At 33.9% G+C, this 15,512-nt stretch overlaps 3 protein-coding genes across 4 annotated transcripts in view; 1 reads left to right on the top strand and 2 right to left on the bottom strand.

The window, feature by feature from the left end:
* Nucleotides 1-1,207, top strand: part of LOC128127179 (uncharacterized) — a 1,641-nt gene extending 434 nt beyond the window's left edge. The window contains exons 1-2 of the mRNA XM_052765600.1: nucleotides 1-615; nucleotides 696-1,207. The exon at nucleotides 1-615 is cut by the window's left edge and continues 434 nt beyond it. Coding sequence (XP_052621560.1) covers nucleotides 538-615; nucleotides 696-1,193 — 576 coding nt within the window. The 5' untranslated portion in view covers nucleotides 1-537 and the 3' untranslated portion in view covers nucleotides 1,194-1,207. The remainder of the gene's footprint in view (nucleotides 616-695) is intronic.
* Nucleotides 1,208-6,660: 5,453 nt separating this feature from the next.
* LOC111911068 (phosphoribosylamine--glycine ligase) lies at nucleotides 6,661-9,445 on the bottom strand. Its single transcript, XM_023906852.3, has 4 exons — nucleotides 9,201-9,445; nucleotides 8,078-8,692; nucleotides 7,271-7,801; nucleotides 6,661-7,159 (listed from the first exon to the last, which is right to left on the bottom strand). Exons 2-4 carry the CDS (start codon nucleotides 8,669-8,671, stop codon nucleotides 6,746-6,748), a joined length of 1,539 nt encoding a protein of 512 aa, XP_023762620.1. The 5' UTR covers nucleotides 8,672-8,692; nucleotides 9,201-9,445; the 3' UTR covers nucleotides 6,661-6,745.
* Nucleotides 9,446-10,504: 1,059 nt separating this feature from the next.
* Nucleotides 10,505-14,652, bottom strand: LOC111911074 (prolycopene isomerase, chloroplastic). Of its 2 annotated transcripts, none has more exons than XM_023906862.3 (9): nucleotides 14,341-14,652; nucleotides 13,924-14,147; nucleotides 13,654-13,764; nucleotides 13,434-13,487; nucleotides 13,005-13,292; nucleotides 12,600-12,791; nucleotides 12,370-12,528; nucleotides 11,831-12,067; nucleotides 10,505-11,071 (listed from the first exon to the last, which is right to left on the bottom strand). In XM_023906862.3, the coding sequence occupies exons 1-9, from the start codon at nucleotides 14,528-14,530 to the stop codon at nucleotides 10,757-10,759; spliced, it is 1,770 nt and encodes a 589-aa protein (XP_023762630.1). In that variant the 5' UTR covers nucleotides 14,531-14,652; the 3' UTR covers nucleotides 10,505-10,756. The 2 variants fall into 2 exon arrangements, with proteins under 2 accessions (XP_023762630.1, XP_023762633.1); XM_023906865.3 differs by having other exon boundaries at nucleotides 13,950-14,147; nucleotides 14,341-14,481.
* Between the last annotated feature and the right edge of the window lie 860 nt (nucleotides 14,653-15,512).

Raw genomic sequence — 15,512 nt, 5'->3', positions numbered from 1 at the left:
TGGTTGCATGGACTCTTCGTTCGGAGGTCTGATGTCGGCGATTCTCCGGTGGCATCGAGTCGTCGGCGGCTACTATGCTCCGGCAGATGGGGGACAGCGGGGACGACTGTTGCTCTTTCACAGCACTTAAAATATGTGGTTTTAGGGTTTTGTATTTTAATTGTAAAATGGGCTAAATGGGCTGAGCATCGGATAATTGGCCTAAAACATTCTAAGTGGGCTAACCTTTAAGTGGTTTGACCATTTAAAATATGATAAATCATTTTTTAAAATAAATCAGTTTTTTTTTATTTTTTAAATATCAGCTTTTTTTAAAAAAAAAAATATCCGTTTTTTAAACTAAATGGATTGTTGCTTTTTGTTTTTTTAAAATAAATTAGTTATTTAGACAAGTAGACATTAGACATTGCCGTTGATTTTGATTTTTAAAAGTTAATCAACTTTTAAAAACATATATGTTTATTTTTAATTAGTTATTTTATATTATTTTAGTTTTTTAACAATTTTTTTTGTTATGTTCATAGCTTTATTGAAAAGATGACGAATTTTTACGGGGAAAACTCAAATGAAGGCAACGAGTTTTTTATGGGGATGTCACCATTTTTTACCGAACGGGTATAATACTTATCATGATATTAATTTTTTAAATCATTGTAAAGTTCACTAGTTATTAACATATATTATTTGAATTTTAGGTGTTCGATTCTCTAAATGAGTTGATGGGATGGGTACAAAACAAAGCATTTTCTCTTGGTTATGTTATCGTTAGAAGAAGATCAAAGAAAAATGAAAATGGTGTGGTGTCTTATGTCACACTTATTTGTGATTGTGGTGGTGAATACAAAATTAAAGCAACAAGTAAAAATCCCAGCACCAAAAAAATCAATTGTCCATTTAAATTGGTTGGTTCGTATATAAAACAATTTGATGGTTGGACATTAAGGGTGAAATGTGATCAACATAACCATCCACCTGCACAACATATGGAAGGACATGCTTATGCTAGGCGGTTGAAAGAAAACGAAAAAAAGTTGGTGGCTGACTTGACAAGTCAGAATGTTGAACCACGCAACATACTCTCGATACTAAAAGAGCATGATGAGAATAATGTTTCTATACTCAAAACCATATACAATGCACAGTACAAGCTTCGCTCGTCCCAAAATGATGGAAAAACTCCGATGCAGGTATAATATTTCAACAAGTATATTTTACATATAATTTATATACCGAATTTTTATTAATTAACAATATCTGTTTGTCTTGGGTATGGCGAGAATGATTGACTCTATGTTCGACGTCAACTACTAGACGAGTTATTGACTTCGTACGATGCATATGCTAGAGTTTTCACTGATGGAATCGGTAAACTATATACTTCGTTGAATTTCTTACAATCGCCGGCACCTAAAAGATACTGGTTACTTATGCCTGAAACAGGTATCCTCATTGCCAACAGATTTGGTGTAGTCCTTACTTTTTTAACCAACAGATTTGGCTCTCTCACTTTCTTTCCTCTTTGGAAAGGCCCAGAAGAATTTTTGTACCATCGCGTTATTACGATTTCACTTGTATATGGTAATCATTATGTAATGGTACAATTAGGAGGAGATAGCATGTTGCCTACTATTTCAGCTTTTTGGATCCGCCACAGAGCCCCATGTGCAGCTGGATGGGAAACTATGTTCATGTCACGTCTAGAACTCTATAAACAACTGAAACCTTACAATCCCGAAACACCTTTTATAACTATAGAGGATTGTTAGAGGGTATTAATTTTCTCTTGAATTATACATTTATGTATTCATGAAAGATTGCTAATGCTATTGTTTTTTGCATCATATTTTTGTTTTATGTATTCATTTATATTTAATTATTAAATAATATACAAATATATATACGTTATTAATCTATATTAATTAAAAATAAATAATTAATCATTTATAATTAAAAATAAATAATTAATCATATATATATATATATATATATATATATATATATATTAATTACTCCAAAAAAATATTAATATTCAAGCATACAATGAAAAAGAAAATAAATAAAAAGTAAAGAAATTAAAGAAAAACAAAAAGTTGGGTATACAAACTTCAATGTAAAAAAGCACTTTTTTTATTAGGGTGTTTTTTTAGTATATAGTAAATGGAGGTGTTTATTTAGATTCAAATAAGAGATAATCGGAATTTGACATGTTTTGATAGGCTAAAAAGGTAAAAATGGAATTGAATTCCTTCTGCTACCTATAGGCTATAGGAACAGTGAAATCCGTCAAATGTGAAGGAATTCCGTTGTAATAAATTCCGTCTATAGGGAAGCAAACATGTGAATACGTGATGGAATGGAATCATCAATTTTAATTATGTCGAATTCCCACCGGAATTAACAAACCAGAAAAGTCGATGTTACACATATTAGTTTTGGTGAAGTCATAAATCAATGGCATTAGCGTTGTTGTAAACTTTTTTTCAACCGTTTATTTTTTTCAAAGAATATCAATAAACATTTCCCAATTCAAGAATTATGACTAAAGAAACATGAAAAAATATATAGTAATCAAAAGTAATTAAGATTAATCTATGATTACGTTTTTGCCCCCTTCAGGTATTAACTAATCATTTGATCACATCCACAAGATTAATTAATATATATAGCATTCTCAATAGATTTATTTCTTACATTGTATGTTCGTTGAGGCTATTCAACATGTAGATTCAAAACCTCATAAATTAAAAATATTGTTAATGCTTTATGATTTACCTTTCGTATATTTCTACTCGTAATGTGGCTAGATAAACAGGATAATCATGAACATGGTACAATATGGGGCTTTATATCACGAGATTACCATTTTTTTTCAAAAAGGATCAGTAAATAATCATTTATTTTGGAAAGTGATATTTGCATATTCCATTTACTTTTGTAAATTATTTTTCTGACCATAACAAAAACATTATCCATAATTTTTCATAATCACCTTTTGGATTTATATTTGTTTCAAATTGATCCAAATTAGTGGTGGCAAATCGGGTCATCGTGTCGTGTTTTTATCTGACACGACACGACAAAGTTTATGTAACACGAACACGACACGATCTCGGGTTTTTGTTTAACTAACACGAAAATGAACCGATTAAAAAACAAGAAACACGATACGACGCGACAAAAATAACATGAAATAACAATTAATGCATTTAATTAATATTTATTCATACATAACACGAAAAACACAACAAAAAAATGTTAAATCGTGTCAAATTTTGAACACGGACACAACACAACGTCGTATTTTTTACACTTGACACGAACACGACACAACCACGAATTCGAATTTTAGTTTCGTTTCAATTTCGTTTCGTGTCGTGTATTTTTGCCGTGTCTTGTCATTAATTGTCACCCTGATCCAAATCATGCTTAAATGTTTTGAAATCACTTTTTTTAATTTATATTTTTCTGATTTTTTTTTTCAAAGTCATTGGTTTCCAAATAAATTTATATCGGAAAATCACTCTTTGGCAAACTTATTTATATTTTCCAGGAAAGTTGCTCATATTTTGTAGAAATACGTGTTAATTTGCGAAATAATTAGCAAATGAAATGTTTTTCTTAGTAATGTCCATTCATAAAGAATTAAAGAAATTCTACAAAGCAAAAACAAAAAAGAAAAAATTGTAAATACATAGTTATTTTATATGAGTCTCCCAAAAAATGGTTAAAAATGGTTATTTCGTTGTATGACACTTCAGAGTTTGATAAACCCCAGATAGAATATTGCAAACGGCACTTTATTCATGAAATAAGAAAAGTAACAAAGTAAAATTCAAAATAAAACACCTAATCCTGACCAAAGTCCTACCCGTTTGAAAAGCCCGTTTTAGGCCTGCTTTGTTTTTCCGTCGTGGTGATTGCTAAAGGTGTGCACGATACGATTTAGTACGGTTTACAGTTAAACTTCCAAACACACTGTATGTGCGGTTTGAGATTTTCGGAAACCACACTACAAAACTTCTAAATTGCATTATGTGGTGCGGTGCAGACGTTTTGGGTGCGGTTTTATAAACAACTAAAAATATTGTTTATCCTTGTAACGAAAAACAAGATTAGTCAAATATGTTTTACTTAATATTTAAAAAACAAATTATTTTTAATAGAAAATAACAGTAAAAGTTGTCTAGGGATTTGTAACGGGGTTGGGTAAGAATGCAAATGAGTATATGTGTCATGTGTGAGTGTGTTGGGTGTGGTTGGGTTTAGGGTGTGTTGGGTGTGGTTACATGGGGTACCGGATGGGTGTTAGATTGTGTATTCTAGAAACTTTTTGAATTGAGCAAACTAGATAATTATCAATTTTACAAGTTTTTTTTTGTAATTCTAGAAAATCACCTTTTTCGTTTTTTCCAAATTATTTAGAAAAAATGTTGAACTAATGTTTTTTAAAATTTTTATTTTTCTAGAAAAAATTTCTAGAAACAAGCCATTTTCCATAAGACAAAATTGCAAGAATGGTCTCTGCGTTATGTCAAAACTAGTAACTTTGGTTCAAAATGGGTTTGGTTTGCAAGGATGGTCCAATAGTTTCATTTTGTTGCGAGTTTAGTCCAAAAATTTTAAAACTTTTTATAATAACGGATTTGTCCTTGGTATTTTCCCTTTTTCAATTTTTTTATTACAGAAATCAAAAAAAGAAAAAAAATCTCTCTCTCTCTCTCTCTCTCTCTCTCTCTCTCTCTCTCTCTCTCTCTCTCTCTCTCTCCCCCCCCCCCTCGACCTCCCTTTCATCTCTAACTCGTCTATCTCCCTCGTTTCTCACTTCTCCGGCGAAGAGAGTCACCACAGTCGACTGTGGCAGCTCCTCCGCCTCCCCCTATCATGACCCACCACCATCCAACATCCCAAATCCAAATCCACAATGGGTGTTCTTCGTTCTTGACTTTAGATCTGAAATGAAACAAAAAGAAATTTAACATATGTCTGGAAGTGGATTTGCAAAACGAAGAACCTTCACTTTTATCGATTTTGTTCAATTTATTAGATTAAGTTTACAAATGCTCCAGACTCAAAACACACACATGCACAGTTACACATACATCAAGATTAATTTGATTTAAACAAGAGAAACAAAGCTCAATCTCATTACCTGTGAAGTCGATTAGAACTAAAAACATACACACACAAATATGAATATGATCTCAAGAACACTCATTTTTCCTGAGTTCAAGAACAAGAACATCACATTCACAAACTCATAAATCATTCACAACCCCATAAATCATTTTTCCTGATCTGATGAACTGCCCTTCACCACCACCTGAATCGACATCAAGAAATATTTCAAACAAACCCAACAACTACAATCTAGATAGAAGAAGAAGAAGGAAAGAAACATAACAAACATAGCAATAACAAATCTCAACCCTAGATCACGATTTCAGTTGTTTTCTGCGGCACATTCACTCAAGATAGCCACTGGACGAACAAAGTTGGGGATTTCAGACCCTCTTAGAACGAGAAAGCTTAGGAGAGAGATGAACAGACAATGAAATCCATAAGGACAGTTATGGCTCTAGAAATCGCCGCCTGAAGCATAACCACCACCACCTGAAGTCGGTAGAGGGATTTGAAGAGACACAAGAGAAGACGAAAAGAGACAGAAACGTAGATCGGATATCGGAGCTACAACCCTTCATAAACGTAGATCGAACAAATATGGCACCATCAGAAAACCCTTCGTCGGAGAAGGCAGAGGGACGTCTCTAGTGGTGGACAGCGCCATCGTCTTCGTCGGATGAACAAATCTGGATTTCACCTTGATCGTTTAGGAAAGCTTCGATAGAGATGACAAATTTGAGGGTAATGAGTGTTTGGTGGTCAACTGAGAAGACGGAGATGGTAGATTTGAGGGTAAGAGACCTGTCTCCGGTGGATGTGCAATTTTCCGGTGAATAAAGATTGAGCACATCTAAAAGAAAATGGAAGTGTGGGAAGAAGATGAATAGGTCGATTCTTGGAGAGAGAGAGAGAGAGAGAGAGAGAGAGTGGTATTTTATTTTTGTTATATTTTTAATTGTTTTTTAATTACATGTAATAAAACAAAATTGAAAAATTAAACAATAAGGGCAAAATCGTTTTTACAAAAAAATTCAAACCAAATTGGACCAAACTTGCAAGGAAATGAAACTATTGGACCATCCTTACGAGCCAAACTTATTTTGGATTTGACATACCACATGGACCATTCTTGCAATTTTGTCTTTCCATAACTAAACACCTCGGCATTTTTCTACTTTTAATTTTTAGAAAAATGTTTCTCAGACATCAAAAGGGGTGAAGACAGGTCTTGAGGTTACACCTCCAAAATTTTGTATGAACAAACTTAAGAAATAATGGATGGAAACAACAATTTTACACAAAATTTTGTATCAAAATCAGTTTTTTGCAAGCGTATTTATTTTTTAGCTTGTTCCAGAATCCAGACAATATTCAGGGAGGAGTGCTAGAAATGGGATACGATCCATTTCCAACTTATTTGTATTTTTCTGTTTGGTTTTGTAATTTTGTTGAAGAGATTGAATAATACATACATCAAAATTTAAATAATATATATTTCAAGCTTAATAATAAATTAACCTTCTACTTGTGTAACTTCACTAACGAGAAAAATCATAGGAATTAAATTCAAAGGGTTTCAGGAAGCAATGTTGAAACAAATCATCCATAAAAATACTTTCAAAACTTATTTTGAAGAAAGTTGTTTCAAAGGAAGTGCTCTCCACCCAATATCTTTTCTATAAAACCCTCCTTCCCATTTAATCTCTTCAACAGCTCGATAAGCTCTCTCTCTTGCTTCTTCAAGATCTTTCCCTTTCGCAGTCACACCCAAAACCCTGCCACCTGTCGCCACGTAATCCCCCTCCGCATCGACACCTGTCCCCGCATGAAATATCTTAACGCCAGGAGCCGCCACCTCAGCATCTTCAAGATTCCGAATCTTGGTCCCCTTCACATAGCTTCCAGGGTATCCATTGCTGGCCATCACCACCACCATGGCTGACCCGTGGGCCCACTCCAAACTCACCGTGTTTAGTTCCCCTTTACACGCTGCCAGCAAAACTTGCGCTAAATCCGACTCCAAACGAACCATCAACACCTGCCAACATGTAAACAAAAAGAAAAATTATATTCAAGATACAGTCTGATAGTTGTTGATTGAGTCAAATCAGGTCAGGGTAATATCAAACAGTCTGAATCTGAATCTGACCTGGCATTCAGGATCTCCAAATCGGACGTTATACTCAATCAGTTTCGGTAATCCGGATTTTTTTTCAATCATGAGTCCCGCATAAAGAACACCAACAAACTTACACCCTTCTTTTGACATCCCTTTAACAGTAGGAAGAATGATGGAGTCCATAACCAAAGATTGGAGTTCTTGAGTCAAAACGGGTGCAGGACAATACGCGCCCATGCCACCCGTGTTTGGACCCGTGTCCGCATCACCGACCCGTTTATGATCTTGGGCGGATTCTAAAGGTAAGGCGTTTTCACCATCAACAATGGCAAAAAAAGATGCTTCTTCACCTTCTAGAAACTCTTCCACAATTATGGAAGAACCAGCTTCCCCAAATGAACCTGAAACAAGAATGGAGTCCACTGCTTCAAATGCTTCGTGTAGTGTCATGGCTACAATCACTCCTTTCCCTGCTGCTAGCCCATCTGCTTTCACTACAATTGGAGCTCCTTGTTCTTTTATGTATGTTTTTGCAGCTACTGGGTCCTTAAATGTTGCATACTGCAATATCATCAATAAACAATGATTAGATAATTCTAAAATGGTTTATTCGTAATGGAAACCAAACAGATTCAGGGTTCAAGGTTCAAGGCCCCTAAATCCTAAATAATCCTAAATTGTGAAACCCTAAAACCCTGAACTTTGAAACCCTAAATCCTAAAAATAACCCTAAACCCTAAATTGTGAAACCCTAAAACCTTAAACCCTACACTCTTTAACCCAAAAACTCTGAACCCCTAAACCCTAAACTCTAAGAAAAGAATGAAAAGTAGAAACCTTGGCGGTTGGAATTTCGTATTTATCACATAAAGTCTTCATGAAATTTTTGGAGCCTTCCAAAGCAGCGGCTTCTGATGAAGGGCCAAAAGCGTGTATGCCAGCTTTAAGAAGGTCATTGGTAAGACCTGCAACTAAAGGAGCTTCGGGACCCACTACCACAAGTCCAACACCCCATTTTCTACAAAAAGCTATTACAGCTTCACTATCGAAGATATCAAGATCTTCAATACACGTGGCATCCCCTGAGTTTGAAATGCCAGCGTTTCCAGGAGCACAGAAGACAGCATCACAGGATTGAGAGCGTTTCAAGGCGTAACAAAGTGAGTGTTCTCTTCCTCCACCACCAATCACTAATACAGTCACTCTTTCTTGTAGATGATCTGAAGAAATGCTGTTGAAAATGGTGGTGTAGGATTTGAAGCGGTTTAAACGGTGGGAATTGTTTTGGGATTTAAAAGTTTTTGAAGATTTCAAATTGTTGGTTTGTAGGAAGAAGAGTTGGGAAATTTTGTTTGGAAACTGTCTTTGATTTGATACAGGAAGATGACCTAACTTCATTGAAGCTCCGAGATTATGTGAAATGCAGGCCATTTTTAGTGTTGCAAGGAGAATCTGTAGCAAAAAATGAAAAATATTAGTGTCAAACATAAAAGGACAGATTGTGTTACAAAGTAACAAGCTTTACTATTTCTTTACCAAAATAGGGAATACACTTACTCCAGACGTTATTTATACGTAGAGGCCTTTGTTCATTCAGCACTTAACCAGAAAATAAAAAGGAATCTTTTAATTTTTCGTTTGAGAAGTAGTAAGTTTGCAATCAGAATTCAGATTACTGCTTTTTGTATGTAATATGAAATAAAATTGAAACAGTTTTACAGCAAAATGTGTTACAGACCTAAACTTATAAAGCAAACCATTGGATCTTTTTGAGGATGTAAACATGTTTAACAGCAAACGCATGGTATGAACTAACAAGCACTCGACTTTAGCAATTAAAAACGCATGGTAGCATTTTGCCACAAGATAAACATCTAAATTTTCATTTAGGCAAATCATCGAACACTTGGCATGCGATACGAAACAATTATAACTTAATAACAAAAAGAGATTTTTTTACCTTATTAGCAGCAAAGTTCTTCAATGGAATTGAAATTGTGTTGCATTCGAAGAGGAAGCGCTTGTTGTATAGACGAAATCTTGATCTTCGAGAGAACGCACAGTTATATATATCTATCTATGGGCCAGCCCACCGGAGAGAGATGATACCATGTCCTGACTCGTATTCGCACTCACCGAGGTTATGGTAAAGATTGTACGTTGTGCTTATATGTTAGTATTTTAGCAGTAGATTCGATTTTGAAGGCCTAGGGGAAGACAAACGTTTGCAAAGTACTCCTTTTAGTTTCTATAAATTTCTGAAGTTTTAATATTTACAATTTCAGTCCTTTATATGAAATATTGTAACATTATCATATTTTATCTTTCAAAATAATGCCTTTAGGTGTAATTCCAAGAAATATTATACTTATAATCTTATTTAACAACCTTCTTCAAATTTTGCAACTGTAATGTTTTTTAAGTAAACATGTTGTATATGGTTTTCTTTTTTGGGTATTCAACTATAATGGTCTTTTGTATAAGAAATCGCATGTTAAACATCATATTTTGTGTTAATATTTATTTTAGAATTTTTTTTTTATAAATCAATGATTAATGACTTATGTAATGAAACTATGATTAGTAAAAATATCATAATAGATTAATAGCGAAAGCCAAATCATATTTTAGATAAATAAATCTTTTCTTTATTATAACTTATAACATTTATCTTGTTAATTTTGAAAGTACTTATTACAAATGTTTCACAAAATTCAAACACGATACTTACAAAATAGAAGTAAAAACAAGGGGGAAAACGTAAAATCAATTTGGATATTTTGTGGTTTAACCAGTAGTAAAACTCAAGTTTGACAATTTTTGTAAATTTTAGATACTTTTATTAACAAAATAAACTAACAAAACTAAATATAAATATATATAATGGCCACAAAATTATAAAAATATATGCGCATATCTTGCCCTAAAACACATGCTTTGGCTATTATTTTTCTGGGATACCGTTTTTTTTTTAGATATCTTATGTTTCATATAATATATAGTTGATAAAACTGTATTTATTTATCAGGTATTAATGTGTTTCCTTAGTATATACATATGAAACAACCATATAATAGACGCCATAGTTAATGTCATAATTTTTTTTATAATTAATACTAATGCATAGATAATATTACCATGAAAAGCCTTTGAAATATTCTACAAAAATTGTTACGTTTATTTTTAACTAGTTGAGATAATATTTGGACATTGAGAACTTGAGATCATATTTGTAAATTTGTATTTAAATACTATCTATTCTACTTAAAAGTCTAAAATTTATGCAATTTATTCTGAATTTCTTCACATAACACTACACCAAACGAAGGATAAAATTCAATAGTGACAGTATTTGATTCTATACAGAATTTGATATACATTTTGTTCGCTATAAATGTCAAACTCCATACATGACACGGAATGGAATCTCAAATTCCAATTCCGCCATGGAATGGAATCTCCAATTCCAATTCCATTCAAGAAGAATCCCAAGTGAGATAAGTCGCCTTAGTCCTACTATATCCCTACAGCATCAAGAAGTTGGGAGTGTTGAGAAACAGAAACTAGTGAATTAGCAACAATGGCACCACTAGCAGCAACAGCAGGGACTCCGATTCCAGGGAATGTGGAATCCCCACAGCAATAAAGCTGCGGAATCGGAGTCGGGTGTCCAGGGAAAGAGTCTTTCCCAGCTTCTATTGCTGGCCCATATGTTCCTCTGTTCCTTCTAAGAAATCTTTGGTGTGTTAATGGAGTTCCAACTAACTTCACCTCACATTTATCCCTACTAAAACCTGGACCAAGTGACCGCTCCACAGCTTTCCACATTACCTGCCATCAAAATTCCAATATTGCGCTTTTAATATATTTCACTTAAACCTCAATAATATTGTTAAATGTCTTTGGAATGGATGAAATCTACCAAAGGAATTGTAATCCGTCACGCATTTGGTTGGCAGGAAATGGCATGGAATTCGATTACATTTATTTGCTTGGTTTATATGGGGGGTATTTTGGTCTTTTAACAGATAAGAGAAGGAATGAAATATTATTTCTTTCGATCCACCCCTAGGAACGATGAAATCCATCAAACATGGAATTCAAAGGAATCTGAAGAAATTGAATTCCGTCCATTTGGCAACCAAACACAACATGGAACGGAATCTCGAATTCCACTTCTAGAGGATTCCGTATACCAAAAACACACCCTAAGGGGAGTGTTTGGTTTGCGGATTCCAACGGAATCTGACGGAATTGAAATTCGCGATTCCATTCCATGGTATGTTTGGTTGCCAAACGGACGGAGTTCCATATCTTCATATTCCTTTGAATTCCACGTTTGATGTATTTTACCATTTCTAGTGGCTCATGAAAGAAACTCCATTCCATTCTTCCTTCTTTATTAAAAGACCATAATACCCTCATGACACATATTGAAATAGTGAAAAATTACTAGATTACTCAATTTTTATTATTGAATTCTATTCCATTTCCTGCCAACCAAACGCGTGAAAATTTCCAATTCCTTAGACAGATTCCATTCATCCGCTTATCATTTTATGATAATAGAGTCGGAATTAGTGATTCCACCTCGGATCGCTCGGCTTTAAGTTGCTTGTATTCGTTGCTTCTACGGTCAAGACCTTCCCAAAGTTGAAACGGTTCGGTTCCCGGGGTGTAGGCATGTAAAACATGCTTTCCTTGAGGGGCTAAATCCGGACTAAGTACACTTGGCACAGATATCAACACCACATTTTGATCCGCATCAACTCCACGATTCCAATCATTCACAACTATATGATGAATTCCTAAATCTTCCCGTATTCCCTAATATTTATAATATAATTATGTAAATACACACTTTTAGATATCAAAAAAGGACTATAGTCTATAGCATACTACCTACATAAACATACATTTCTATCTAGTTTCTACTACAACATTATACTTTGAAAAATCTAAAAATTGTTGTATATTTCTATGTTGTTGTTATAATTGGATAGAATTTTCAAAGTAGAATGTCATAATAGGAAGAAATGCAAGCATGTGTGAAAGAGCATTGATATGTCTTGCATATAATCCTAGAAAGAATTAAATATAAACTGGAATTGCCCATGTTAAATGCTCACCTTTGCATCAAATCCCAAATGAAGATGCATAAACGACTCACATTGCTTTGTATTTTGAATCCTTTCTTCATATGATTTTGGAACTGCTTCTTTAGGTAATAACTTTATGGTGTCCCACATGGATGCATTGCTTACAACAGCCTTCTTTGCACGCACAAACTATAAAAAATTGCAAAAATAATTTATTATAAGTAAACCATATGGATAAAGTATGAGTCCCTTTGACTCACTTGACCACTTCTTAGCTTGACACCTATAGCTCGACCATTTTCAATGACTATATTCTCCACATGGCTTCTTAGAGAGATTCTTCCACCAAATTTCTCTAATCCTCTAACAAGAGCCTCAACAAGTGCTCCAGTTCCACCAACAGGGTATTCTAAACTACAACCTGGTTTATACCATTCTGCAAACATATAAATCTGCAAATATGTGGATATATATACAGGCAAAAGATTAGACATTTAGAGAACTATAAAATATGAAGGAATAGAATGGATTCTGTTTGGTTGGAATGGAATGGATGAGGACATGTGGTAATGGAATAGCCCATTCCATTCCTTCCTCAATTCCATCATACCAAAAAGTAAAACTACATTAAAAGAAACTTTTTAATGTATGATATGATTATGTACCATTTCTGCTGAAAGAACACCATCGGATTTCACTCCAGCAAGTAAGAAAGACAAAAGATCCACCCAATTTCTAATGAAAGGATCTTTGAGTCCCAATGAATCAACTATTTCTGAAAAAGGGCGTAAAAGCTTTGTGGCACCAAGAACACCTTGAGGTCCCATTTTTGCAAATGATTTTAGGAGTGGATATGCATATCTAACTCCAGCAGTGGAAACAACTCCCAAATCACCTCGAATAGATAAAGGTGGCAAAGCCATGGCAGCTGCAGATAATGGAAGTATTGCATCCTGTTTAAAAGGAAGTATTACTATTACCTTTCCATTTTTGGTTATTTTTGTCATTAGTCCTTTTTTAACCACTCAAGCAAAGTATAATGGTTTAATCCCTTCAAAAGAATGTATAAAGAAAAGAAAGTGAATGTCACTCACAAGAAGCTTTCTCCATTCCAAAACAGCATTTGGACCAGCATATGTCTCTAAGTCCTGAAATGGATTCCAAAAAGGAGTTTCTTGAATAAGAACATGTTTCCCACTATTCATACTACACTTGAGTAACATAATTGTAAAGATACTAAAGTTAGTTTATCTGAAGTCTTTTTGTTGTGTGAAAATTACAGTGTTACAACAACATGAACAAATACTAGTTTACCTTGAAAAATTCTGTAGGACCAATGCGTGATAGAAATTCTCCTTCGGGTACATAAACCATCCATGAGTCATATTTGACACAGGGAATGGACTCTCCCAAAGCATCCAAAACCTGTAAAACCATCAACAGCTTTAAAAAAAAACAAACATTGCTACAAATACATATCATATCATGAATCATGAGTAGTATCATTTGTTGCATAAAGAAGATCTGTGCATGTTTTGTGGTTTTGGAGAATGGTATGAAGAGTATGAAAGATATAATAAATACTTGTGCAAGAGGATTCGCCTGGAGACCTCTAGATTGAAATCCGGAAAACAGAGAAGGCCCGGAATCGAATTTGTAATCTTTGATTTCAAACGAATGTGCAGCACCACCTGGTTGATCATGGCTTTCGAGAACTATAACATCTTTCCCGTATCTAGCTAGAAGTCCTGCACAGCATAGTCCACCAAGACCACTCCCTATAACAACAACATCTGCTTCTGGCTTCCCTGCATAGATCATACTCATATCATATGATTTCTGATTGTTTTTACATCTGTTGCATACCAGTAGCTATGGCGGAAGGTAAATTACTCAATTTGGTAAAACCACTCGTTAAAATTAAGGATTCATGTACTGTTACGAGCAGAAAGATTGCCCCCAAATAGAAATTAGAAATGTAGAATGTTAATTCAGTCGGACCTGGGAAGGGTTTCGGTTGTGTAATTGTAGAAGAGGAGGAAGATGAAGCCGCCTCATCAGTAACATTGGAAGATGTTCGCGCGAAAATGGTTGAACTACGGTGTTTGGTGTTGTATACGAATTTGGGTTTGTTGAAAGAAGGAGATGGTTTGTTGTAGATGGTTCCTAAAGTAGCTGTCAAAGCCGCCATTAACAGCAAGAATAGATTGGCACGGAGATGAAGATGAAAAGGGTCTTGGAGATTATTGAATTGATGAAGCTCATTTTCAATCCACTGTGGGTGATTTTTTGTAGTTTGAAAAAGGACACGAAGCACTCACTACAGTCTACACCTGTAGCCACTCAACAGTCAAGTTCCACTGAGGTTTAGTTTTTTAGAATTAGGGGATGTTTGGTTAAAATAAAATAAAAATTATTGTTTATTAGTTTTATTAGTTTATAGGATAATAAATAAACGTAAAATAACTTCTGAAAAAATGATTTATTAGAATTTTTCCATCAAATACTTTTTTATTTATAACTATATAAACTTCTAATAAGCTAATAAGTATAAGAAGCTTATTCAAATAGCCCTAATTGAAAAGTGTTTCATTTTAGAAAAACCAAAAAAAAACTTTTTCATACATTTATTTATAGATCCTACTAAATAAATTAAATACTATTATAATTATAAAAAATATAAATACTTGTCTAATTCAACTTAACAGAAGCACACTTCAGTTTTCCCCTTCCAGAGGTTTCTTTAAGGTTGTTCGTTATCTCTTCAAAAAGGAGTTGAACCCGAGTTCGTTAAATGTTATGGCATAATGTCCTATCGGATGTAACTATCCACTACCGTTCAAAAAAAAAGTATGAATAAAGCTAACAAATTTATAAGCAAATTAAAAACGTTTTGAGGTGAAAAATCTCACATAGCAATTTTTTCTTACTTTTACAAACTATTTTCATCCAATAAACTCATATTATGTATGCTCTAAATGTTGCATTATACTTGTATAAATCACAAACATAAATTATATTACAAAAAAATGACTTTTATACATGTGTTGAAGTTGTGGATGATGAAGAAACCGTTTGTCTTTATTATTACCAATACACCACATCTGACCGATTTAAAGCCACCCTAATCTCTCAATGGAACCATTACGAAGAAAAATGCCCTAATTATGTAA

The sequence above is a fragment of the Lactuca sativa genome, chromosome 7, assembly GCF_002870075.4.
Source record: "Lactuca sativa cultivar Salinas chromosome 7, Lsat_Salinas_v11, whole genome shotgun sequence".
NCBI classification, from domain to species: Eukaryota; Viridiplantae; Streptophyta; class Magnoliopsida; order Asterales; family Asteraceae; genus Lactuca; species Lactuca sativa.
The sequence above is the reverse complement of the archived record's forward strand: the minus strand, read 5'-3'. Positions and strand labels throughout refer to the sequence as shown.

Excerpts from the sequence above, each read along its gene's own strand:
- LOC111911074 (XM_023906862.3), bottom strand. The coding sequence starts at position 14,530 with ATGGCGGCTTTGACAGCTACTTTAGGAACCATCTACAACAAACCATCT. Across the intron at positions 12,792-13,004 it reads GTGTTCTTTCAGCAGAAATG|ATTTATATGTTTGCAGAATG; the intron begins GTACATAATCAT and ends ACATATTTGCAG. Across the intron at positions 12,068-12,369 it reads ATTTGGGATTTGATGCAAAG|GGAATACGGGAAGATTTAGG; the intron begins GTGAGCATTTAA and ends TATAAATATTAG.
- LOC111911068 (XM_023906852.3), bottom strand. The coding sequence starts at position 8,671 with ATGGCCTGCATTTCACATAATCTCGGAGCTTCAATGAAGTTAGGTCAT. Across the intron at positions 7,802-8,077 it reads ACGAAATTCCAACCGCCAAG|TATGCAACATTTAAGGACCC; the intron begins GTTTCTACTTTT and ends ATGATATTGCAG. Across the intron at positions 7,160-7,270 it reads TTGGAGATCCTGAATGCCAG|GTGTTGATGGTTCGTTTGGA; the intron begins GTCAGATTCAGA and ends ACATGTTGGCAG.